This window comes from Didymosphaeria variabile, assembly GCF_027946475.1.
Source record: "Didymosphaeria variabile strain IMI 356815 chromosome Unknown scaffold_3, whole genome shotgun sequence".
Classification (NCBI taxonomy): Eukaryota; Fungi; Ascomycota; class Dothideomycetes; order Pleosporales; family Didymosphaeriaceae; genus Didymosphaeria; species Didymosphaeria variabile.
Window position 1 is genome coordinate 3341684 of NW_026611622.1, and position 25195 is coordinate 3366878.

Sequence of the window (25195 nt, forward strand, 5' to 3'; positions counted from 1 at the left end):
GAAGACTGCACGTCCACGAGGGCAGCAGACAGTCCCAGGAGCGCGGGAGATGCACCCGGCGCCACGCCACGAGCTGTCGGAGGCCGCACCATGCCGCGGACCCCTGCCCCTGGCCAATGGCGAGCCGGCGCCTGTCGGTTGTTTGATTGGATGGCGCTGGTTCGGGCTAGGGGCGGCTCGCGAAAACTGGGGGATCAACCAAAGACTGCAAATGTTTGCCTTGTCTACGAAACACGAAACAAAGCAGCTCCACGACGTCGAGCGCTGCTTTTTGATCGCCTGTTATTCTGGGAACCCCCGCGGCGCACTCCGTAGGCGCCCGTGGTCTCATGACCAGAGCCGAGCGCCACACCGGGCTTTGGGTGAGCAAAGGTGTTGCGAGACGAGGGGAGGGCAATCTGCCATGGGTGCACGACTTTGGTGTGGCTTGCGTCCTTCGTAGATTTAGAGTAAGCCCGGACCTTGGACCGGTGGAGACGGGCAGCAACTGCTGCAGGAGACGCGCGCTACAAATTTCCCGAAGCTTTCGGCGGTGCTGCTTCGCGCCTTTTGTTTCGCCTAGCCGAAACACCAGCAGAGTCCGTCCGCCCTCTAATCTAATCTCACATGCATCTCTGGGCCTAGCCCCCATCTCATCTCATCTCCTCTTTGTGTGTAGTCGCTAACTGCCTATAAGTACTGCCATTTCCCTTTTGGTAGTTACCCATGTAGCCATCCCTCTTTCCGGCTTCACTGTCCTTTTCTTGTCGCTCCTTCTCGACACACTCTTCACGCAACTTTTGCGTAGCCACTCCTTTCTACCTACAATCAAAATGAAGATGCACTGGTGCACTCCGCTCCTTGCCCTGGCAGCGCCAGTTCTCTCCGCCCCCGTCGCAGCCCCGCGCTCTACAGCAGGCTCTGAACGCGCCATCTGGCTATGGAACTCCGACATCATCCAGGATGACTCTCAGGTCCAGACCTTCCTTTCCCTGATGACCAACAGCGACCATCCTTTCCAGACTGTCCTCGCGCTCATCGACCGCGACATGGGCAACGCACCCTGGCAGTCCTTCATCAAGAAGTGCAATGCCGCAGGCCTCAAAGTCGAAGCCTTGATGGGTGACAAGCAGTGGATCGTCGGCCAGACGAGCGAGGATGGGCCCACTCTAGAGCATGAGCTCGAATGGATCAAGAAGTACCAGGCAAGCGCCTCCTCTGACGCCAAGCTTGCCGGTATCCACTTGGACGTCGAGCCCTGGGCTCTTGACGACTTTGACTCCCAACAAGGCCGAGTACGTCTCTTCGCTCGTCTCCATCGTCAGCCAGGTCAAGGAAGTCGCTCAGCCCCTCAACCTCCCTCTTGGCGCCGACCTCCCATTCTGGGCCAACACGGTTGAGTGCGAGGACTCCACTCTCGACACCTGCCTACTGAACAACTTGGACTATGTTACTTTCATGACCTATCGCAACACCGCCAAGTCGCTCCTTGGCATTGCCGACCCGGTACTCAAGGCTGTCAAGGCTGTCGATTCTTCCAAGCCCGTCTGGCTGTCTGTCGAGACCAGCAGCGAATGCTCTGATGTCAGCTTGATCAGCTATGCCGGCAAGACGTTGAACAACATGTTGAGTGATTTGGTCACGGTTGCCACGAGTGCAGAGAAGAGCTCAGGAAACTTTGCGGGTGTTGCTGTGCACAGCTACAAGGACTTTTTGACCATGAGTGGTTAAGCTTTGGATCTTACCTTTTACTTCTTGAAAACTGAATTTGGAGAGGCGGTTTGTGGTCCAATTTGCGAAACTGCTGGTACGGCTTTTCGTTGTCTACGAAATGATCGATACGAGTTTCGTTACGTACTAACTGATTGACGAATTACGGTACTTATTCTCTCCTATGCAAAACCATTCACGATTTGCAGATAGTCGGCCTTCATGTCGAGCAATCACACTATGGCAGACCTTGCATGTGCAGCCTTCAACGTGCCTGCCCATTCACGCGCCCATATCCCATTGTCCGCAACCAATCACACTTCCTTTGAAACATCCTCAATCTTCGTTCGACTCTCGTCAATAGCACCTTGAAAAAGCTTTAACGCGTCCTCTAGCCTCGCTACACTCACCGGGTCCTTCTTGATAGCCTTTTCCAGCTCCGCCCCACTGTTTGCAAGATAATCCACATCCGTGCTCGCCAACTTTCCATCCCAATCCGCCGAAGCGAGCGGATCCATGTGCATCAGCCTCTTCAAGCGCTCTGGCGTGGGTCCCGGATTTTGGTACACGTGCAGCGGCTTCGGCGCTCCGATTCCGGGCTGCTTCGTGCCGTCGTAAGTGAGCTTTGACAGGGCTTCGATGCAGGTGTGCGATAGGGTGGCGGAATGGCAGCCCATTTCGCCGCTAGCCATTGCTTCTTGAGGCGAGAGAATGCTTGCGTTCTTCAGTAGTGGCTGTTCCTTGCCCGTTTCCTTGTACAGCCTTCTGTACGTTTCTAGGATTTGCCAGATCCGCGCTGAGTTCGGATGCTGCGTGGCTGGGTCCTCAACATCTGGCCACAGACTCGTATCACTGTGCGCGCGGACCTCGTTCAGATAGGGGCTGATGTACAGCATCCCCGCCTGACTACACGCAATCGCCTGCGCAAGACTGAACACCGCCGTTCCCAGCGTCCTTATCCCTTCAGCTTCCAGGATCGGCGCCGCATTCAATGCCGGCCCCGTCGCAGGGATCTTGATGAAATACTGCGTCCTTGAAATGCCCGCTCTGTCGAACTCTCTTGCATACGCTCGTGCATGGTCCAACACCGCCTGCGTGTTGTACGCCTTGTGCGGGTCGATTTGCAGCGCAACGCGACCTTTGATGTTGTCGATGTTCGCTTTGCACATGCCCACGCAGATCCGGTTGTAGATGGCGAGCCAGCCCTGGTCTTTGAGTTCTCTGGCGGAGGTTTCGATCAGGGCCTTGTTGTCCGGGTGCGACATCTGTACGTTGGCCCAGATATTGTTGCTGGTCATATCATTTGGTACGATGCCGAATTCGGTGGCCATGCGCTTGGAGAAAGCGGGGTCCATCCAGTCGACGTCGACATTCACTGCATCGTTGAAGTTTGATGACTTGGAGTAATAGATTGGGAGGGCTTACACTGCTCGCCCAGCTTCTGCAGCCACGTCTGATTCTGAGCGCTTCCCATGTTGCCTTAGCACCGTAGATGTACGTTGAAACAAGTTCACAGGATAGTCCTTCCGTGTCGGCGGCCCATGTAAGGCATCACGGTATTTATGTCAAGGCTTTCGGAGCACAGTCACCCGCATCACATGAAGTATCGTGTTCACTAGGGTCCGTTGGGAGTGGTGGGGCTACGTGGGAACGAGTAGGTAATAGCTGGGCCTGGAGTTACGATACTAACGCGTATGTGGGGGTTTTGTCCAGATCATCAGGACACACGCGTGAGTTTTGCCCGTTCGGGGTACGCTGCTCGGCATACCTTCCTGCCCAAGTCGGAGAAGGTGCTTTACGTCGTATTCACTGGAACTTCAACATGAAGTACTCGCCGTCTGTTTGTCTGAAGGTGATCTGAACTAAATCAGGAAACAATCCAGGGTGCTACTGAAGAGGGAAGGTCACGTCATGGGCAGTTTGTTTCTGATTGACAGGCTTGTGAGGTTTGCTGCACGACAGTAGTTGAAGGCATCTCCTGATAGAACTTATGCGTACCAGGAAGCAGCCTCGCGATTTCATGGCTCTTGCTAGTCGCTCTTCATCTATTACAGTATCTTCTTCGGCACCAAACCTGCACGCAGCCAAGAGCATCGTTAAATTTACATGTCATGACACGATTCTTCTTCGTTATTTCCAATCGTCAGTGCCAAAAGTCCTACTGAGCCCAGTTATATACTCAAGGATCGCCGAAAGTTCCCGCATGCAGCCAATTTACCCTGAGGGTCTCCGTTCTCGTCGTGGAATTCGTAGCTCTTCCAGCCGAAGAGGTTCGGTCCGTTAACGCGCCAAGCAGGAACCACGTCACAGGCGCTGGATTGGTGATGGTAGGGAAAACTCGAACTAGTTGAAGGAAAGCATTATAGGCAGGTACTTCTCCGTGGAATATGGAAACACAATTCTAGGACTGCTGGAACGATATCTTGATTGCCAGCTCGGGAAACAAGGTAGCCGTGCCTTTGCTGTGAGGCGGAGATGGGAGAGATGTTCACTTGCTGATCGGATCCACCATTCATGCCGTTCATGGTATGTAGACACTGAGCACTGCGGCACATGTTGCACAATAATGCTTTTACTTGTTGCCGTCATAGAGCGCATTATGAGGATGCAATGTAATCATCAAATGCAAGCGCCTCATTACGTCCCAGGCCATGGAAATCTTCCTAGAACAGTAGCAGACTGCAGCACGTGAGACAACAAACGCAGTCTGTTTCCAACAGCAAACGCCCGTTCAACTACTAAAAGGGCCATGTCAATATTCTTTCGCCTACTTCTTTTACTCCACACTGTACTCGGATCTCTGCTTCAAACCGCAGAAATGACCAACGTAACACACAACTTCGGCTATGCCATCGTGCGCGCCGGTGTACCAACGACTGACGACCTCCACATTCTCTATGTGTTCCGCTCCCTCGAAAATGCACACACGGCCATCACTAAGTTTGCCAACAGCTCTGAGTTCACCCAGGCGGCCAGTCGCGCGCCAAGTGAACTGCGCGAGCTGGACGGCAGCATTCCGAAGTGGTGGAAAAGTTACAGTCTGTTTGACGGATATTTCCCGGTAGGAAGTGTATACGTCGAGCGGGTGAACATGGAGGACTAATGCGGGTGGAAGGCGATGTAGAAAGAATGGGGCTGAAGTAGTCAGCGCGATGAGACCAGTCACGTAAAATTGATTACTAATATGTTACATCTCCATGTCCCCTCACATGCGGCCCACAGCCTCTGCCTAGGTGCAATTGTACCTAGGTAGTCAACCGCCACGTAGCCGACGCAGCCTCCCTCGGCAGCCCCACGCATGTTGCTCCGCTCTACGGAACGGTTATACAAGGTATAAGTGTAACCGTCATCGCGCAACCCAGAACATAGGTAGTCATCAATTCCTTCGCCGCTATCCCACTCCAAGATGCAGTCCCGTGGGTATTGAAACAAAACAGCGTCACAAACATGCATGCACCATCCCATGGGAAAGAATTCTACCAGCCAGCAGGTGCCATGGTGCAGACTCGACGGAGCTTCTCCACCCTTGATTCTGTAACGTATATTTGGAGAACGCTTGGACTGCCAGGCGACGCTCTGCGATCGCTGAACCTCATCGAGGATACCAATATCTTCTCGTCTTCCTTCAGGGTCGCCCACCTTGCTCATGCTTCCATCGCGCTCTCAGCACTTACAGCTGCCTTGATATGGTCTATCCGGACCGGCGAGGCAATACCCCAGGTCTCGGTATCAAAGGAGCATTCGTGTGCTGAGTTCATTTCTGAACGATTATACACACTGGACGGGAAGCGTCTTGCTTCTCCATTAGGACTACTTGGTGGTCTTCACAAGACTGCGGATGGGCATGTGCGAATGCACGACGGCTTTGCACACCACCGAAACAATGCTCTCAGGATTCTAGGTCTACCAGTGCACGCCAGTAGAGAAGAAGTAGCTGCGAAAATGCTGGAATGGAGCTCTGTAAAGCTCGAAAGTGCCGCCTTTCAGAACGAAGCCGTCATACTGACGCTGCGTTCGTTTCAGGAGTGGGATGTCCTTCCCCAGGCCAAAGCCGTCGCAGACTTCCCAATTACAGTACGGAAACGTGGTGGTAAAACTCTGCCCGTTCCTCTACCTTTTGGTTCAGAGGCGAGAAAGTATTGTTTGCAAGGGGTGCGTGTTGTCGAACTCAGCCGCGTCATAGCTGCGCCAGTTGCTGGTAGGACTCTTGCCGCACACGGTGCCGATGTCATCTGGGTGACATCGCCGACGTTGCCCAATCAACCAGAGCTCGATATCGACATGGCGAGGGGAAAACGTACAGTGCAGCTCGATATCAAGAATCCGCGAGACAAAGCGCAACTACTCGAACTAATACGCACCGCCGACATCTTTCTTTCGAGTTATCGTCCAGGCAGTCTAGCAGCGCAGGGGTTTTCATCAGAAGAGCTCACGAAGTATAACCCAACCCTGGTGGTCGCTACTCTGAATGCTTGGGGGGAGGAAGGCCCTTGGGCAAAGAACCGTGGATTTGATTCGCTTGTGCAAACAGCATCTGGTTTAAATGCTGCCGAGGCAGAAAGATATGGCAATGGCGAGCCCTCACGAGTTCTTCCTTGCCAAGCGCTTGACCACAGTTCTGGATATCTCCTGGCAACGGGTATTATGACCGCACTATACCAACGGACAATACGTGGCGGTGCTTACGAGGTACACGTTTCACTGGCCGGTGTGATGAAATATTTACGGTCTTTGGGCCAGTCGCCTGGAGAACCGCTTGAAGACCACGCCGTTCCTACCTCTGAGGTAGCCGAGAAGTACACGGAGTCAAGATCGACTGCACTTGGGGAGCTGAAAGCGATCACACATTCGGCCTCGATCAGTGGCGTCAATGTAGGATACGAAATCATGCCGAAACCTCTTGGGAGTGACGAACCAGTGTGGCTCACTTCTACTGAAAGATGAAGTCTCTGGCAGAGAAGGGGTAGGTAGAGCATCGGCACCCGCATTAGCGCTACTAGCGTTGGACCTGTGGAACCAGATACCCATAGTCGACCTGTAATCCCACTGAAAAGCTCCGGCTATCAACTTCCCGTGAGACTATTCTGGAACATTATTCAAGCGAGACGTTGTACAGGCTGGAAAGTGGCACGCGTTTTTAGACACTGACGTCATCATTCGCACCTACCACATCTCACCAACACTGCTCGCGGACAGGTGTCACGTTGACAACAAACTCGATTGAATTTACGACAATTATCTTGTACGGTTACAACTTCACATCTTCTCATCGGGTAGAGCCATCAAGATCGCAATGGCCGAAGTAGCAGCGGGCGCCGGCATCGCCCTAGCCGCCGAAGAAGTCCTCTCAACCACACTGCAAGCCGGAGTAGCAACATACTTCCTGACCAAGCCAACGCAGCCCCTCAGCGCGACTTTCACGCGCATCGCCGTGGCGCACGACGATGAGCTGCACAAGCGATCGCTGATCCGCTCTAACCACACCCTCACCATCATCGACTCCAAGGCCTACATTTTCGGCGGCGAGACTGCCGACGGCGAGGTAGCAAGCAACGACATGCATGTCGTGAACCTGGCGCCTGGAGAGGATCAAGTGTGGGAGTATCAGCTGATCCCTGCGCTTGCAAAGGATGAAGGCGGTAGAGTGCCTCGTGGGAGGATGAACCACGCGGCATGTGCGTTTGAGGGCGGCGTGGTTGTATATGGCGGCACCTCCTCGACAGGCCAACCCGCCGACGACGGAGACGTCTGGCTATACAGCCCTTCAGAGAAGAGCTGGTCGATCCTCTACTCATTTGCCTCAGACGGACCCGTCCTGCGTCAGGAGACCGAAGTGCGCATCTTCCCTTCCGCATCGTCCCTAATTCTCCTCATCGGCACCCCAACCGACGGCATATCCACCATCTCAAAGCTAACGCCCTCCCTATCCTCGGAAGCAACCTCAACTCCAAGTCCCTACGAGACTCTTGTTCCCCCACCTGCACCTACTTCTCCCTCCAACGCCAGCTTCCACAACAACTACCTCTACCTAATCTCCTCTACCGACCCCATGTCCTCCCAACTTCACACCCTGGCCGTGAATTCCAAAGACCCTAAATGGGCGACCCTAACCTTCCCCACCAACCCCTTGTCCCCGGCCCCAGAGCCCGCCATGCAGGCGCCATCCTTCCCCTCACCACAGGCTACGGAAGAAACTACCTCGTCTATCTTCTAGGTGCGCGCTCCGAACCCACTGCCACATCCGCTAAAACTGCAGGCGTAAATTTCACCGAGCAGGACTTGTCGTCCATCACATCCGACAATGAAAAAGAAGCCCCAGAAGAGCCCACCCAATGGAGCGACACTTGGACGCTCCAGCTCCCCTCTAGCGACCTCTCACCTCAAACCAAGCTAAACATCAAAGACGCCATCAAGCCCGCGAAGATCAAAGACGCGATACGCTCGGGCGTTGGGGCGGATAGTGGGAAGTGGGCATGGGCCGAGGTAGAGGTGCGCGTGCCGGATGACCTGGGGGATGCTGAGGCAGGGAAGCTGCATCCGGGACCCCGTGCGTTCTTTGGCGCAGATGTCATGCAGGATGGGAAGAGTGTTGTGTTTTGGGGAGGGAGTGATGCCGATGGTGAGAAGGTGGGTGATGGGTGGGTTGTTAGGCTGGAGTGAGTTGGTGGTGGAAAAAGTAGTTTGCTTTGACGGCTTTGATTCGTATGACATGTAGAGGGTTAGCAGTACATCAAGACCCAGTATCTCTGCGTGCGAGACAGGAATGTCAAACAAATCAATAAAAAATCATTGAGCTCTACGAATATTGTTCATTCGCGCCCTCTAATGCATACAACGCCGCGAGCCCCTTGCTACAAAGCCTTTCCCGTTCCGAATCCAATCCACGTAATTCATGTACATCCCCTGTCTTCTGCGGCGTGGTCATCGTATATCTAGACAATCGTAGTTTTAGTGCCATGCAACGCAATGCAATACACGTGGAACAGCTCTCAGCAGACCCACGTAATGGGTGCTGGAAAGATACGCAAATACTTTTCCTCCTGAAACCAAGAAATGCATCAAGAAAGGAAAGAACGGATCGGCGCATCACGTCGCCTAGTCCTCCTTGAGTCGAATCTCGGCCAGCTCCGCATCGTCGACTCGTACAGGTGTAACATGCTCCATGTCTGCCGGCGAGCTGTTTCCAGGCGCAAAGCTCATATCTTCACCAAAGTCCTCCGCTATACGGTCTCGATCCTCTTCGTCGTAGGCTACGGCATCGCTGTCACCATCCTCGCGATCTCTGTCGACGTTGTTGAAGCTCCAGTCAGCGTCTTGATTGAACCGGTTGTGCAACGGCGCGTATACGTCTTCCAGATTTGTCGGGTATGCGCCCGCAATGTCGTCATCCGCGTACCCTTCATCGTAGTCCGGCGGGTTCTCATCATCGAGGTTCCCTGCTGCGACTCCGTTCCGCAGAAGGCTCCCGGCTGCCGAGGCCGAACCACCCCCGCGCAGGGCTCCGACTACCGCTGCGGTCCCGGCTCCGAAAGCGCTCGACGACCCATTGCGGGACGAGCCGCCGAGGCGCAAGCCGTTTCCCGAAGGTGAGACGTTACGGGAGGTGGGCTCTTCTTCTGAGGCGCCGGCCGCTTCAGAGTCGGGGTTCCGCCAGTTGTTGACGATGCTTCGAAGTTCGGGGGGACCTAAAGGGCCGGCTGAGCGGCGGCGGTAGAAAAGGAGATATGCGGCTGTCGAGATGACTTGGTTGGGATTGGATTTCTTCGACACACTAGAGTCTGTGCAATGTCAGGAGGAACAAACGTGTTCAGAGGGTGGGCGAAGCTTACCATTATACTCGTACCACTGCCCGTCGAAGAAGTTCTTGGCGTAGGCAGTGTAGTGGCCTCCACCAAGGCCGCCATAATGATTATCAACCGCGAAAAGATCGTATACTAAGTCCTTGCCTTCGTGAAGTCCAACCCTCTCTGATAGATCCAGACCTTCAATAGGGAAATCGACAAGCGCATCTACCTTGTCTCGGAAAACACGGTGTGAGCTAAATCGCTTCAGATGTACGACAAGGATGTCGGGAGCAGTCCAGATCTCCAATGTCTTAGTGGCGCGGCGAAGCTCCTTGCAGCGGTTGCAGTACCACGCATTATCTTCTGAAAGCACCTCGCTCTTGGATGTTTCAGCGAAGCATTCTTCCAACGTGAGACCATTCTTCTTTCGAGCAGCCCGCTTAGCCTTCTTTGCCTGAAGCTCCTTGTCTTCCCAGGTCTCTACATCAATCATGGCATTTCTGCCTCGTGAATCTTCGTAGGAAGTGGCACCGAATAGAGCGTCCCAGGCATCAGAATCCCAGTCTAGAATGATGCATTCGCCCATCTTGATTAACCGCTCGTCATCTTCATCCTCTGGCTCATCGTACGATTGGGACGGCTGCTCCATATGATACGGGTTTTTGCCTTTCTTGCCCTTGTTGAAGTTCTTGTTCCGCATGTGCTTGCGCTCCTGCTTTGTCATTTTCCGCGACTTCTTGTTCTTTTGTCGCCCACCGCGCGAAAAAGTAGGGGGCTCTTCGATAGATGGTTGCATGTCCTCGTCGCTGCTCTGGTTCGCTAGTTCTATCGAGCTTTGGGCATCGGCAGAGAATTGTATGTTCTCATCTTCATCTGCGTCGCTCGACGTAGCATCGCTACCAGCCTCCATGGATTGGACCGAAGAGGCGCGAGTAGAAGGAACACGAACGCGCTTCGAGATAGGGTCGTAGTTTTTGTTGGCATCGAGGCCGCTCCATCCGGTAGGAACATACTCCTTGCCGGGACGTGCGTACTTCATCTCGAACAGATTCCGGAAAGAAGGCGGGAGGAAGCTGTCAGATCGGAGCACCTCAGGGAGGTTGTTATTAGCTTTCAAGGTTTCGGCGGGGGTCTCTGTGGGCTCAGTCATGGTCACTTCTACCATGTCTTCACCTTCAACCGATCCGTCCTGGATGCGAGGATCGCCGTTTGGAGATGCGTCTTCCTCCGTCGTCACGACCACATCTGACCCAGATCCGGAATTTGCCAATGATGTGTTGCCTTCGGCAAGAATATCGCGAGTAGTCGTCTGGGCAACTTTGGCTATGACCTTCTTGAGTATAGCATCGTAGTCCTTTGCCTCGGCACGGTTGACCAATATGTACGACGGCCATAGATCCAACGCCCAACCATGTGCTCGATATGAAGTGGACGTAGGCCTACGATGGAATATAGGTACCATGACTTTATCATGGTGCGCGTGGTCAGCCTTGGGTATATCGACGTCAGAGTCGTTGCTCCAAAAGTTCGAGGTATATTTGTTCTTCTTTTTGGGACTAGGCCAGTTGGTCGGAACATCTTCGAGTTCAAAGACAAATATATCGTCCCGCGCAGTGATATTGCACTCCGCAATGGTATCTTGGTCATCCAGGTGTCGGTAAAACTTATGACTGTAGACTTCTGATATCATCAGGCGATTCCCGGTGATACCAAACCGCTTACCCACATACTCTTTCAATTGCTTGATGGTGGCATTCTTGTCGATATCGACCTCAACCTCCCACAAGTTCCCATAAAGAGGAACAAATCTGACAGTATGTTGCCATGTTTGTTCGATAGGTAGTTGCAGAGTGACCAGGCTGTACGGATCGAAAGTGATGCTAACTTTGTTGCAATCGGGACATACCATGGTGTTCTTGTAGAAGCCGTTAAACAGGTCCATGGCTACCGAGTCATTTCGAGAATGGTGAATAGCGCGGAATTTGTCGCCCAGCGCCTTTATTGCTTCGGGGTCGTGTACAGTGTTATCGTCGGACTCGGGATACTCGGTGTACGGTTTCTTTTTGATCCTGTTCAGATCCTCGTGTAAACCATCCACGAGAAAGCTCAGGAACTCCTGCGAGTCTTGTTGCCCATAACCTGAAAATATCGGAGCAGCTCTACCCAAAGTATTCTTGAAATTCTTAGGAGCGAACGAAGACTGACCAGCTTCATCGTAGATCGAAGCAAGGAGACCTGCATACGTTTTGGCAATGGCACCACCGTGCCCGAGAGGATTGTCGGAGTTGATATCGCGTTTGTAGTCGCCAGCAAGGAAATAGATCGCTAACTCTTCGACACTACGGATACATTGAAGAGCAGAATTCATGTAACAGGTGTTTCCCAGGTTCGTTAGGCCAGTGGTTCCTCGTGTCTTTCCATTCCGGGTTCGACCCCGTGTCATAGGACCTAACGGAGCTGGAGTGCTTCGACCGCTGTTCGGTGCGCTCTTCGATAGACCAGTTTTGTTGCTGAGGTTACTCTTTTTGGCAGGCTTTGAGAGCGTTCCTGTAATGTATTCTCCATTTTCATCTTGTTCCTCCAGTACGAGTATTTGATCCTCTGCAAGCCCTGCTCCACCGAGATTCAGATCATCGTTGAACGACTCGTTGGCCAACTCATCCTTGCCAGTCACTTCCTCCCGTTGAGTGCCAATGTCTAGGCTAGTCAAGCTAGCCGCATCAATGACGAGGGAAAGAGTCGCAGGTGGAGGAGGGGACGCTTCGGGTGTAAGGATACCGGTTGACTGAGGAGCCGCTTGATCCGAGGCGGTAGTTGATGGATTGAGTAGTCTCCATATCCGGACATTTTCCTTCAAAATACCAGCAGCCTGCTTCGCCGCCCTAATAAACTCGGTGAAGCTGTCACTTCTGCTTGCCACGAGTTTCTTGGCAGGTTCGTGTGTCGCAGGTGACGTTTTGCGGACTTTGCGAATTGTAAAAATAGGTGGATAGATTTCGTATTGGAGGTTCTCCGAGAACTCATTCGAGCTAGTGTTGTGGACATAACGTCGAATTACTGGTGTGCCCTCCTTGACCCCGTACCACGTAATGACCAGCTCCCACGCCTCGGCAGGGAGGATCTCGTAGTCGTGCTCGTACACGAGGCCGGGACGGAGCGGAACAAAATCCTCGCCTTTTTGGTCGGCCAGATCGTCGGACAGAGCGGCTAAAAATGATCAGAACGAAACTCACGTACACCACATGCGCTTTCAGAAACGTACCTGTATCAACGAGATCAGAGTTATCTACAGCCCCAATCTCGCCCTCCAACGCAGATTTGCTGAACTCGTGCTGCTTGTCGGCATACTGAGGTGTGCGTGCCCATACGCGCTGCAACCACTTCTGGGAGACAACATAGCCGACCTGGCGATCCTGCAGCGGCTTCCGGGCCAAGGCAAGCACCTTGTCAACCTGATCGTTCAAGCTGGGCACGTCTGCGGACGGCGTGTTAGATACACTGGTGGCTGCCGAGTCCGCGTTCGAGCCTAACGTCGAGTCGGAACTGGCCGCGCTGGCGCCGTTGGAGGTGATGTCGGCCATTTCTACGGACGTCGATCGCAGGCTGCGAGCTGAGGGTTCCGGTGGGGGTTTCGCGGCTAGCGGGCTCGACTGGCCGCTGCCTCTTCGGGCGGGTGCGGCCCCGTCAATGTCCATGCTATTGTCGTCCATGTCTGAATGCAACCGTTTTGCTGGAGAAGAAGCCCGGGGGTGCAGACGCTGCTCAGAGGAGCGATTGCGGTCTACGTCGTCGCCGTCGAGCGTCATGTTCGCGTACGCCTCGCTCGGAGAGCTCACGGAAGGTGGGTTGTCGCGGGTTGAAGTCGCCGAAGGCTCATTTACCGCGTCGAGGATCTCGTTCTTCATGTGTGGAGGTAGAAAACGAGGCGGTGATGTTGAATTGCGCGAGGTGGTCGAGGCGGGGAGTGGGGACGAGCGCGGCGAGTCTAGGCGGGTGCCCTCATGCGGTGAATGTGAAGTCGTGCCCTTCTCCTGGTCGTGCGGTGAAGTGCTGTGCAGGGCGCCTGTCGCAGTCTTTCGCTTCTTGGAGGCCGTGGTGAACGCCGGTGGGCCTGCCGGAGCGGAAAGCTCACGGGCAGGCAGACGGGCAGCGTTTGCGTAGGTGACGCGTGACTGCACCAGCGGACTACGGCCTGCGACTTCGGGAAATTCAGCAGCCTAGGGCGTCTGTGCGGCGGCAGCAATGTTTCGCGGGGAAGAGTGTGGGAAAGGCGTGAAGATTTATTAGATTTGGCGGCGTTACCGCCTCCAAAATGAGCTGCACCTGGCTTGGCATCGATGAGCATCCTCCACAAACCGCCACGCATCCCGCTCAGACCCTTGCAAGCAAACTCAGATCAGGTACGTGTGTGTGCCGCATAGCAGAAGTCACTCAAACGCCTTCATAGACAAGTCAACCGTCATTAAAAGGACCGCCCAGTGGCCTGGTGGCAGGCTGTGAAAGGCTTAGTCGCGCGCTTATAGTTACCTGAAGCAGCAACTGTCACATACAATGCCGCCGCCATCATACTGTGATCTGGCGCTGGACGTCAGACACTACTTATGTTTCACTTGCATGCGGTCCGGCCCGGCTGCATAGCATGTAGAGCCTGAGACCACAGCCGTCGACCAGCACGGACATCGCGTTAGTGCTATTGCGGTGAGTGCCATATCAGTGACATAGTATCTCATTGGTGCATGTGTTGTGCGGTACACTCTCGTGGAGACTGGCACGATTTCGAGCTTTTCTGGCAAATAGTTTTTGTTTTTGTGTTTAGACTGAGGCACAACATGACGCAGCTTGCGCACCCAACAAATGCTTAGGTATCTCATAATAGACATACATATTATTCGAGTTGCCCTCATTTGGAGCCTCCGGTATTCAGCCACGGGAAAGCGGAAGCGCCACCCACTGGATTAGCAGACCGAGTCTTTGCTAGACCGGGTATATTCTCCTTCGGCTTCTCGCCCGACGCTGACCGCTTCAACGGCGGCACACGGCCCTCGCCCTCACCTGGAATATCCTCTCTACGCTTTCCATCGTCGAAGAAGCGGGACTGGCCAGTGGCAGAAGGCGAAGAGCCGTGCGATATACTGGTGGACAGCGTGCGCGCTCCTGGCTTCTTCAATACCTTGATACCAGTATCGCGTCGTTGGTAGGTCGGAGCCGGGGGTTTCCCCACGTTGGCACAATCCGTGGACCCGGATTTCTCTGTGTCACGTCGCCAATTGCTCCAAATAGCCGGAGAAGATCCCGCACGTGCCGCAACACCGCCTGGACTCGACTCCTGCGCATCTTTGGATTCTGTTCGTGAACTTGTTGAGAGGCCTAAGCGCGGACGTTGTTCGAGGCTACGTCGACCTACCGAACCATCCTCAGAACCGCTGGTAGTCGCTGAATCAGTGGCTTTGAAAGCAGCCGCAGCAGACCTGCTCGTATTTCCAGCAGGCAAAGTGTCACCCGACTCCTTAGATACTGGAGACTTCGTTGGTAGCGTTGGGGGTTTTGCCACCCCGAGTTGCGTGTGCGTACGGTCATGGTGTCCACTTGTGATGTATAACGACTTGAACGTATGCTCATCTTCCGGGCGAACCAGAGGGATACGCAGCTTATTTCCATCGTCGTCGTAAAGAGTAAGCTGATTAGAAGAGAGCAGAATATCTGCGTTGTGAGCTCGTAACATGTCACTCCCAAGGAAGATCTGGATGGCTTTACTGTCCGCCTCACCATTGTAATTCTCAACAACCGTGACCTCAATAGTCAGTGAGGGTAGCTGGGGTGCAGGACTGCTGGCATGCGGCGATGCAGATACTGGCACAGCCTCCGGCAGGTACATGGGCAATTTGATCGCACGGCGGTTATTATCGGTTCGTGTGACGTGGTCTTGAAAACCAAGTTTCTCGACAAGCCGAAGGTCGAGGAACGATGCGTAAGAACCACTGCACACTGCAGCGTATAGCATGGTGTCATGCTTGAACGTAGTAGTGAGCCAGCAACGGATTATGGCAGGGGCCGAGCCAAGATAAAAAAGACCAGGAGCCAAACCAGGAGTTTCTGGCCCGATCAAGCCGTAACCCGTTAGGCTGTTAGCCCGTCCCGATGTTGCCGAATGGACAGATTGACCTGCTGAGCTCTACAAGATGAAAAAGAGGTCAGTATGGTTCGAGTGAGAGACAATGACTTTGCGAAGCATCCAATCTCCGGAGCGTGGAGCGAAGCCTTATCACCATTTCTTCCTCGAGGTCACGTACCTGCCCCCCAAGCGATTTATGCGAGTAGCTGCGCTCGCTCATTGCGTGGCCACCCATGCCGCTGCTGGTACGAGTTATGAACTCCATCGACGGCCGAGACCAATGGCCATGGTTCGCCGTCTCATCGAAGCGCACGCTGTTCGCACGGGAAGTTGTTCCGAGACGGCGGGGCTCTTCGTCAGCGTCAAGGTGCAGGTCATTGATCAAAGCGGACGAGTGATCGTCGAAGTTGCTGAATCTGTCGGCTGTCGGCTGTTGCAAAGGAACTATGGCACATCAACATGATGCTACGAGGGGTTATACAGTCCCACATCAAAAATTGGAACAACATTGTGGCCTAGGTTTCCCTAGGTAACACACTGTGAGGCCCAACTAGGACATAGGACTGTACAGGTGTCGCACCTTGCTGAGGGGTGCCTCCCAGCACTGAGGGGAATGGCGAAGTGCCGCCCCAGACGTTCTTCAGGCGCAAATCGTCCTCATTTCGGCGCTCCAGGCGAGAAACACGATCCGAAAGCTCCTGTTGGGATTGGTGAATGCGGAGCATATCGTCTTGTATTCGCCAGAAGTCGTCGCGAGGCTGGAAAGCGGCGCTCTCAGGATCCATCGCCAGGTTCTAGCATCCCTCAGTTGACGTGCACTGCGCGGGGGAGTCTCCTGCCTTCTTCCACCGCCGCCACCAAGTCCCGTCGTGGTACCCACGACCACTCACTACCAATAGCGTACTCAGTATGGTTTGTTGCAATGAGTGTGGAACGGGAATGCAACAAGGGTGCGCGTGTGCGGATGCGCAACTGGGTGATGCGTAGACGAGGTGCCGATCTTGATGTCCGCGTGTTGTGAGGCAATCGGTATGCCAATGGTGTTCGATCGACGCTATGGAAGGCAGCTGAAGCCGTTTGCAAGGCAACGGCCGCCCGCGTTCGTTTGGCTGTTGGCTTAACTTCCTGTGGTCGGCCAATAGCGCAAGTTTAGGGTTGGTGGCGAGCGAATTGGTACTACAACAAGCTCTAGGGATGGTCATCAACTCTTTCAGAAGCCTCGGTAAGGTGTCATAAACGTATTGAGAACGTAGGTATAGATCAGATGTGAACGCCGCCGCGCGGGGATCGATGAAGTCGCAACGGCCGCCCGTGCACTTTCCCCGGAGCGCGCTAACACGTGATTGGCCTGGCGAATCGCACTACCCTCCGCGCTCGTTTACCCTCATTGTAGGATCCGTCTTGGAGTGGACTCATATGAATGGGAAATCGGAAGATTGATTGATCTACCTACGGATAATCCTTCACATACTACTGATTGGGATTTGCTCAAGCGGTTTGGGATGGAACTAATAATCCGTATGAATCCGACACAGTCGTCTCCTTGATCGATGATTAGGAGGGTATCTAACGTTTGACAAGGCTGCTACCTAGGTAAATATCTTGGGAAGCACGGGCATCATGCTGTCGTCCAAACAGAAGAGGCAACCGCGAACCGGAACATGACACTTTGTCATAAGCTCTGGTATTTATTGTTTCAATGATGTAGTTACGTTTGTATGCGTTTTAGAGCGTTGCCGATAATCGGCTTCGGTGCCCTGTATCTCAAACCACCACGCCTTTCATCTACACCGGTTTCGATATCGATCACACCATGACATCTTAAGTGCCGCAATGGTCTCGTCTACTTGTGCGTAGCATCCCATGCAGCCCAAGCCTCGGCGTCATTCCAAAGCGGAAGAAGCAAAGGTATATTCTCCGGCGAGAGCTCTGGAGTCTGCTCCCGTAGCGCCTTCAGAAACTCCTCAAGAAGGATCTGATAAGCAGCCGGGTTGAAGTGGAGACCTTAGACTAATTAGTTTCAGATACTTCAAGACCTCGACCATACTGTGGTTACCATCATGCATTAACCTCACCAACTCTTCATTCTGTGGTAGCTCTAAGGATCCAAGAATCGGCTCGTTCTCCTTCCATTCTTCCTCTTTCCATCCTGTCTTCGCCATGAATGCTTTCCACAAATTCACAACCGGAATCCCTAGCTTCTCTCCCAGCGCTGCCGCCGCCTCGGAATACTTCTTCAAGTCGATGTTTCTCCTCGAGACATCGGCTCTTCCCAAGCTCTTATCGTTGGCCCAGACCAAGTGCTCATCGATGGGAGCCGGGGTGACAAGTACCACCTTGGGATTGTGGGCCGTGACTGAAGGATGCGTAATGATCTTCTCGAGATTGCTGACGTATTCTTGGAGAGGAACGTGTTGCCTGTTTTCTGCTTCGGGGCGAGAAGCATCATTTGCGCCGAAGAAGACCACGAGGAGACGGATGCTGGCTGCAGATGTGGAGGGGATGATGTGTGGGACGACTTTCAGTGCCTGGCGGGAGGTGTAACCGCTGTTTGGTCAGTGCAGGTCGAATTGCTGGGGCCGCCGGTTTACCTAAAACCGCGATTGAGGACATCCAATCGTCGTATGTACTCTATGAACTGGCGTCAGAAGCACCGGGATCATCGTGCAAGAGAGGGCTTCACACCATGCTGCAAGCCCGCCGACAAGGCAAATCCTCGCTGCTGATTGAACGAGTCCTGGGTGATAGAGTCGCCAAACAAGAGGATCTTATCCCAAATAGCAGCCTTTGGCCTAGTCAACAGACGATCTTCGGGATTAGTTCGGACAATGCCCCTCACTGTACTGACCATGACGGCGTCTCAGCTTCCTACTGTGTGCCCTTCGCAAGCGGTGCAATGATCACGCCTCGATCTTGCAAAGAAAACACTGTTTATGTATGGGGTCACGGTGGATGTTTTGCGGTGCCGGAACAATACTGCTCCGTCTGTTACCGCTACCAGTTCACGACATGCGCGTTCGCGAAGGGTGGGGGGATTGGGGGAGATAGCGCCGCGCTACTGGGGAGCATGGGCAGCCACGATGGATGCAACGGCCTCACGTACTTCGCATGATCAGCTCTACGGCTGCCTTCGAGGACGTGGGCCGCAGTCGCTCAGCTCATCTCATCTGCAGGCAGAGCCCTGAGGGTGAATCTTCGCCGAGTTATTCGGCCTTGGCCTTGGGCGTAGCGTGCGTTCCGTGGCATGCTTGCATATTGGACCCTGGATCCGCGCACGTCAGGCGCCGCCCTGGATGACGAAAGCAGCGACCGACCGAAACCATTGTTTTGAACACGGGGTCACACGACGCCTTGGGAAAGCCGCCGCGAGTCTTATCGAGGCTACCTTCCACGTCTCAGCATGCGTCCTTTCCACGGCTACCTTTCGGCCTTTGTCTAGTGCGTACTGTCTGCGGGACCCCGAGTCCAACCAACCACTCGCTTCACCTGTCGACCAGGGCATCCTACATCGCCAAGCCTACTGTTGTGGTGGGATGGGGCACCTGGTGGGCACCGTCTGCGGATCTTAACACCTTACACCGTCACGCTGTCACCGCCAGATCACTCTCCCAGCCCCAGGCCACCTTCACCTTGCACCCTCACGTCGCCTTCTTGACCGAAGCGCTCCGACAGAGCCCCTGTGTGAGCTCTATGCCTAGTCGACATGCCCAAGTCCATGATATCTTACCACAGCGTCGACGACCGGGACGAAACCGACGACGCCGATCTTGAGCGACAGGAACGACACGACACCGTTAGCAGCGCAACCCCTACCTCGCCGACGGCCACGTTCCGTCCACTTCGTCCGAACCGAGCCTCCGACAACGATCTCACGCATCACAATGTGACAGAACGCTCGTCTCTGTTGGGAAACACACATAATGCGCGTTCGTACGCAAGCGTACCGGCTACAGTGCCTGGCACGCCCCGGCCGCCGTATGGCGTACGGCAATCCAGCCAGCTCGTCACCAGCACCCGCCTGCGTCATCACAGCCGTCAAGGCTCCTTCAATCACAACTTCTCCCAGCGACTCGTCAGCGCCTTGGGCGACCGACCGGCCATTACACGAGGGGACAGCACCCAGGCCATGGAGGCTTCGAAGCTCTCTGTCTTCGCCGACGATCGCGTATGGTACGACCAGTTCACCTCGACCGACTGGGTGCACGATAGCATTGCAGATGCCTACCGGGTCAAAGCCCTCCGGAGCCGCAAGGACTTTCGAGGCAGGGTATCCGCGTGGTTCGACGGCGCACAGGCTTGGATTCTCGTGGCCATCATTGGCTGCTTGACAGCACTGGTTGCATACTTTGTCAACATGACCGAGAACACCCTCTACGACTGGAAAGAGGGTTACTGCACAAAACGATGGTACAAGAGCAGGAAGGTCTGCTGCGATGGAGCAAGCATGTGCGAGGACTGGCTACACTGGTCGCGTGTCATTCGCAGTGACCGCCTCGACACCGTGACCACCCAATTCGCTGCTTTCGTCATCGGTGTCATTGTGCTCGCTTTGGCATCTTGCTTCTTGACGCTGATGACCAAAACGGTCGTTCCTTCTGCGATATCAATAGCAACCCTAGATGAAAACTTAGGTGCTGAGGTGCATCATGCACTGCAAGACGAAGATGATGCGAAACCGGACACGACTCATGAAGCACGGTACAACGAGCTCCAACTACGCCCTCCAATGGTGTATTATTCAGCTGCCGGAAGCGGCGTGGCTGAAGTCAAAGTCATTCTCAGCGGCTTCGTTCTACATGGTTATCTCGGTGCGCGTACCTTGGCCATCAAGACGCTGGGACTTATACTCAGTGTGGCATCTGGCATGTCTCTTGGCAAAGAAGGCCCCTATGTGCACATATCCACGGCGATCGGAAACATCGCTTGCCGATTATTCAGCAAGTACAGCAAGAATGACGGAAAGCGTCGCGAGATTCTGAGCGCCAGTGCCGCCTGTGGTGTAGCCGTCGCTTTCGGCGCTCCTATTGGTGGTGTTCTTTTCAGTCTGGAGGAAGTCAGCTACTACTTCCCATCGAAAACTCTATTCCGTACCTTCTTTTGTTGCATTGTAAGTACGTCCTTTCGCCGTCTCAGCCGTAAATCTAACGTGGTAGGCCGCTGCTCTATCGTTGAAGTTTCTCAATCCTTACGGCACCGGTAAGATTGTCTTGTTTGAAGTTCGCTATATACTAGATTGGAAGTTTTTTGAGTTGGTGCCCTTCATCATCACTGGCGCACTGGGCGGTCTCCTTGGTGCGCTTTTTATCAAAGCATCCCGCATCTGGGCGCGTACGTTTAGACGTATATCTGTTATCAAGAAGTATCCCATGTTGGAAGTACTTCTCGTCGCCTTAGTCACTGGACTTCTCAGTTTCTGGAACCGATACCTGAAACTACCGGTTGCAGAGCTGTTATTCGAGCTCGCCAGTCCATGTGATACTTTCACCAACAGCGGCGATGGGCTGTGCCCTACCAAAGAACACATACCCGAGGTTCTTAAAGTGTTGCTCGTAGCTTTCGTCATCAAAGCCGGACTTACAGTCATTACCTTCGGTATCAAGGTTCCAGCGGGTATCTACGTGCCGTCTATGGTCGTCGGTGGCCTTGCGGGCCGCATGGTCGGCCATGCGGTTCAGCTATTCGCTCTTCGCTTCGCGGACGCCGGCTTATTCGGGCATTGCGACCCTTCAAAGCCGCCTGGATCCTGCGTCGTGCCTGGGGTGTATGCAATGGTTGCAGCTGGGGCGACGATGACTGGTGTGACGCGTTTGACGGTCACATTGGCCGTTATCTTGTTCGAGCTTACCGGCAGCCTCGAACATGTGCTCCCTTTTTCCCTCGGCATCCTGGTTGCAAAATGGACTGCCGACGCCATTGAGCCCCTCAGTATCTACGACCTATTGACAGATATGAACGCTTATCCTTTCCTCGATAACAAGGTGCGGCCCATATTCACCTCTGAGCTTGGCGACATCACCCCCCGACCCCGCGAACAACGTATTATAGACATTTCCGAATCCGCACTTGTTCCAGCGTCTGAACTCAGAAGTAAGCAGCAGCACCTACAGATACTTGGCGAGATTGACGGTGGTCTTCCCATCCTCAAGCACGGTGTCCTCGTTGGCCTCATCCCAGCACCAGACCTCGAGTTTGCCCTCGACAAACTAGAAGATGAGGATAATACCTTGTGCTTAATGTCCCCGCTCGTGGATTGGGCTGCCGGTCGTGAACACGTGTCCGATAGTAGTGAAGAGGTCGAGAACAGCGATTTCACGCCGTATATTGACCCCGCGCCCGTTGCACTTGACATACATTCCCCAATGGACCTTGTCTATGAATGCTTTGTCAAGCTAGGGTTGCGATATGTTTGCGTCTTGCGAGATGGCAAATTCGCTGGACTGGTAAGCTGTGCACGATCTACTCCGCAAAATTGACTGGATGCTGACCGTGGTAATTGTAGGTTCACAAGAAAGCATTCGTCAAATACATCAAAGAGCTGGAAAAAAGTGAGAAATAACCTCTACGATCCCTATGATCAGCATTGTATCTGTTTTGAGTGGTGACTCTTCTATACTTTCTTTTGTTAGATCTTGGCACCTTGGAGCATTTGTTTTGATATCCCCTCTGCATTATCATTCGTGGAGCATGATGACGGCGTCCAGGACACGGGGTTCAACCGAGCCTTTTCCACTAGAGGAAGGAAGGGTAAGCGCTTAAACATATATTAGACTGGTGTGCATAAGAGAACGAAGGCATTCGGTGGTTGACGCGAATTAGATTCTGGTCGGACATGAACATGAAATTCGTAACGAAATGGTATCATGAAAACCCGCACGATCTGTGAATGTACTAATCAACGTCCCATCGAACAGAGCAGCGACTAAAACGTCACGCTGTATTTTGTAGATACACATATCGCAAAGATAAGGTCGAAATATGCCTCCGGAACCCGCGGAAGGGTAGCATGCCTCTTGAGGATTTTGGTGGATAGCTCACACATACTTCACGTCGATGACGGTTCAGCGGGTCTGACCAATCGGGCGGGCAGGGGTGAGGTATGCCTCCACAAGCGAACCTCAGCCTTGTACGACCATGCCCGACATATATCATGGCGTGAGTGACCGCTGACGCCGCTGTCTTACCGCTCACTTTCTGTTTTTAGGTCATTCGCCCATAATCATGTTGATTGTTTGACTTTACCGGTTTCTGGCTTTAGAAGAGATATCATTGGAAACAAGGCACGGACAGCCTTGGACACTGAGCGGTTCTGAATGCAGCTCTTCAGAAGAGGCCACATCCTTACCCCTAGTGCCTGAGAACGCTCAGGCTGTATGGTTTCTAGATACTAATCTAGGATGAAATGATCTTGGACCCCTTAAGCCTATTAAATGGAACGTAGAAACTCCCCTCCGGCTCGGCGAAAGTCTATCTTCTGGAGAGCCAGAAGCCCGACCTTCGGACTATGAAGTCATTTGGGATCCGCCCGTGTACGATAGGTCCTCCCACGATCGTTACAAGAAGCATGTCTCAAAGATGGAAAAAGACGGACGGACCGCAGGACATGCTGAAAATTCCGCGTCTGGTAAGTGGCTGGACCCCCCCAAGATGTGTATCCCGAGGTGGCAGATCTGTTCAAACTCCCTTTCTATCCTTCCTGGAGGTGGCACGAATTCTCGTTTGAAAACCTAGTAGGCTCGGAACGAAGGAATTCGTCCACCAAACTGTCGTCTTCCCAACAAGGCAGTAGCATACACACCCAACGCCCGAATTTGCGCTCCACTCAGGAAGTTACAACGCCCGATAGCAGGGTCGCTCCCCTATACGTGATTCAGAAGCCTGTTTATGTACCTGTGGAAGGCGTGGAAGATGACATCTCCTGGGACAATCCTTTCAGCCATTCACCACAATGCAACTTGTCCTCCACCGAACATACCTCGCCTGTTCACGGCGTGCCGGACTACTCAACCAGAACGTTCGCCAATCCACTGTATGAACGCGGCAGTCTTGAAAAGAGTTCGCGTGGAGATCTCGAGAAACTCATCGAAGATCATGGCAAGATGAAAGGTTCTATCTCGGAAGCCAATCATCGATGTGACATAACCCCTTCTGAGGCGCCTATCGAGTCATAGCACGCTGCAAAATTGGAGGGAGTTTTGTCAAGCAAAAGCCGCGGTCGCAGACGCTCTGTCACGCCGAGCTTGAGTAGCGACCGCGAGTGCAAACTCGAAGAGGTCGATTAGCGAGGCCGCAATACCACTCCCAGACCATATTCTCCGCAAAGCTACACTCTGTCCATGTTGATGACCGCCCCTTGCACCCTCGGAATGATGGCGACTGACTTCCTGGACATGACCCAGCGATTGGCCCCATTTTCGGAATTTGCAGCAAATCGACGTGTCGAACGCGGTCTCGGCCTCTGCAGGCATTGGCTCACCTACTAAGCAGTGGTTAGAAGTTGTGGGCCTGTCTAGCTATGAAATTGCCTGGAAGACTGTCGAGTTTGGTCATCGCAACCTAGAAGAGGATAAAGAGCGGAAATATACCCTTTCCTGGAAATCGACGACATTTTCTAGCATCGATCCATCGGCGGTAGAAGTCGTTCCCGAGTACTTTTTTCACTGAAAAACACTGACATGATCCAATGCTGTGCCAGTCCAATACCAGGCCATTCTTTCATCATGTCTCTAACATCCAGCACAAGGTGGCACAAGACGAGATTGTTCTTACCAACACAACTCTACTGTCCCCAATGCCATTGACCTACAAGCAGGGGAGCCCGATCAGTATCAGGGATCCCCACTTTTGAGAGATATCATCATGACCAATTGCATTGCAAGACCAACACTAGCAAATAATTTCATTACTGCTACGCAGAATCCGTATCGCATTGTTGCGACTGCGATTAATGAGGTCCGCATGGATAATCCTCCGATGACTCCACAGAGGCTTGGGATCGAGAAACCATCCCTAGTTCGGAAAACTGTGTGCGCAGTCGCCTGGAGAAGCAGCGACGATGAATGCACTCATCTTCTCCCGAAGCCTCATCAACCCCGGAGAGCGCCTTGACATCGGAAAGCGTAAGCGAGAGTCATCCATCAACGCTAATGTCTAGTGTAGCATCACGGTCGGAGAATCTACAAATGTTAGAAACCCCAATCTAGGTGAAGAAGACAGATACGTGTGGAGAATTTTCATGCGGTATGTAGCTCTCCATACTCCAGTGAAGACAATCTGCGAAGAGAGAATAATCCACGGAGAGAAGGGGCGCCCGGAAGACCCTAGTTACCTAAGCCTTGCTAGTACGTTTTCAGCATGATTAGTGGCTAAAGGAATGAAACGAGGCTTTGACACAACACTTCAACATCGAGACTCTCGAACCGTCACTACAAAATCTAGACATTCCAGAGCCGCACCTCGCGCGTACGTCACAGGAACCACCAGGGAAAGACGAATATTCACTGCATGCAAAGTTAATTCGTCTGACCCCGTAGGCCAGGTTCTGGTCACGTAGCGGGCCAAGTGTCAGGGATATGCTTAATATACCCAAATACCCGGTACAACGGGTTAAGCT

General features: G+C 53.4%; 9 protein-coding genes across 9 annotated transcripts; 5 read left to right on the top strand and 4 right to left on the bottom strand.

The window, feature by feature from the left end:
• Positions 1–812: 812 nt before the first annotated feature.
• Positions 813–1710, top strand: N0V89_004423 (uncharacterized protein; the record flags this gene model as incomplete). The annotated part of the gene is made up of 2 exons (XM_056213208.1): positions 813–1229; positions 1270–1710. The coding sequence occupies 2 exons, from the start codon at positions 813–815 to the stop codon at positions 1708–1710; spliced, it is 858 nt and encodes a 285-aa protein (XP_056073516.1).
• Positions 1711–2003: 293 nt separating this feature from the next.
• N0V89_004424 (uncharacterized protein) lies at positions 2004–3163 on the bottom strand (the record flags this gene model as incomplete). Its single annotated transcript, XM_056213209.1, has 2 exons — positions 2004–3064; positions 3115–3163. The coding sequence occupies 2 exons, from the start codon at positions 3161–3163 to the stop codon at positions 2004–2006; spliced, it is 1110 nt and encodes a 369-aa protein (XP_056073517.1).
• A 1344-nt stretch (positions 3164–4507) lies between these two features.
• Positions 4508–4792, top strand: N0V89_004425 (uncharacterized protein; the record flags this gene model as incomplete). Its single annotated transcript, XM_056213210.1, has 1 exon — positions 4508–4792. The coding sequence occupies one exon, from the start codon at positions 4508–4510 to the stop codon at positions 4790–4792; it is 285 nt and encodes a 94-aa protein (XP_056073518.1).
• Positions 4793–5095: 303 nt separating this feature from the next.
• Positions 5096–6633, top strand: N0V89_004426 (uncharacterized protein; the record flags this gene model as incomplete). Its single annotated transcript, XM_056213211.1, has 2 exons — positions 5096–5100; positions 5127–6633. The coding sequence occupies 2 exons, from the start codon at positions 5096–5098 to the stop codon at positions 6631–6633; spliced, it is 1512 nt and encodes a 503-aa protein (XP_056073519.1).
• Positions 6634–6982: 349 nt separating this feature from the next.
• On the top strand, positions 6983–7903 carry N0V89_004427 (uncharacterized protein; the record flags this gene model as incomplete). Its single annotated transcript, XM_056213212.1, has 1 exon — positions 6983–7903. One exon carries the CDS (start codon positions 6983–6985, stop codon positions 7901–7903), a length of 921 nt encoding a protein of 306 aa, XP_056073520.1.
• An 881-nt stretch (positions 7904–8784) lies between these two features.
• On the bottom strand, positions 8785–13378 carry N0V89_004428 (uncharacterized protein; the record flags this gene model as incomplete). The annotated part of the gene is made up of 3 exons (XM_056213213.1): positions 8785–9467; positions 9519–12680; positions 12736–13378. 3 exons carry the CDS (start codon positions 13376–13378, stop codon positions 8785–8787), a joined length of 4488 nt encoding a protein of 1495 aa, XP_056073521.1.
• Positions 13379–14373: 995 nt separating this feature from the next.
• Positions 14374–16370, bottom strand: N0V89_004429 (uncharacterized protein; the record flags this gene model as incomplete). Its single annotated transcript, XM_056213214.1, has 3 exons — positions 14374–15483; positions 15764–16029; positions 16166–16370. The coding sequence occupies 3 exons, from the start codon at positions 16368–16370 to the stop codon at positions 14374–14376; spliced, it is 1581 nt and encodes a 526-aa protein (XP_056073522.1).
• Positions 16371–17428: 1058 nt separating this feature from the next.
• N0V89_004430 (uncharacterized protein) lies at positions 17429–18436 on the bottom strand (the record flags this gene model as incomplete). Its single annotated transcript, XM_056213215.1, has 3 exons — positions 17429–17589; positions 17642–18070; positions 18271–18436. The coding sequence occupies 3 exons, from the start codon at positions 18434–18436 to the stop codon at positions 17429–17431; spliced, it is 756 nt and encodes a 251-aa protein (XP_056073523.1).
• Positions 18437–19288: 852 nt separating this feature from the next.
• N0V89_004431 (uncharacterized protein) lies at positions 19289–22141 on the top strand (the record flags this gene model as incomplete). Its single annotated transcript, XM_056213216.1, has 3 exons — positions 19289–20692; positions 20739–22025; positions 22085–22141. The coding sequence occupies 3 exons, from the start codon at positions 19289–19291 to the stop codon at positions 22139–22141; spliced, it is 2748 nt and encodes a 915-aa protein (XP_056073524.1).
• Between the last annotated feature and the right edge of the window lie 3054 nt (positions 22142–25195).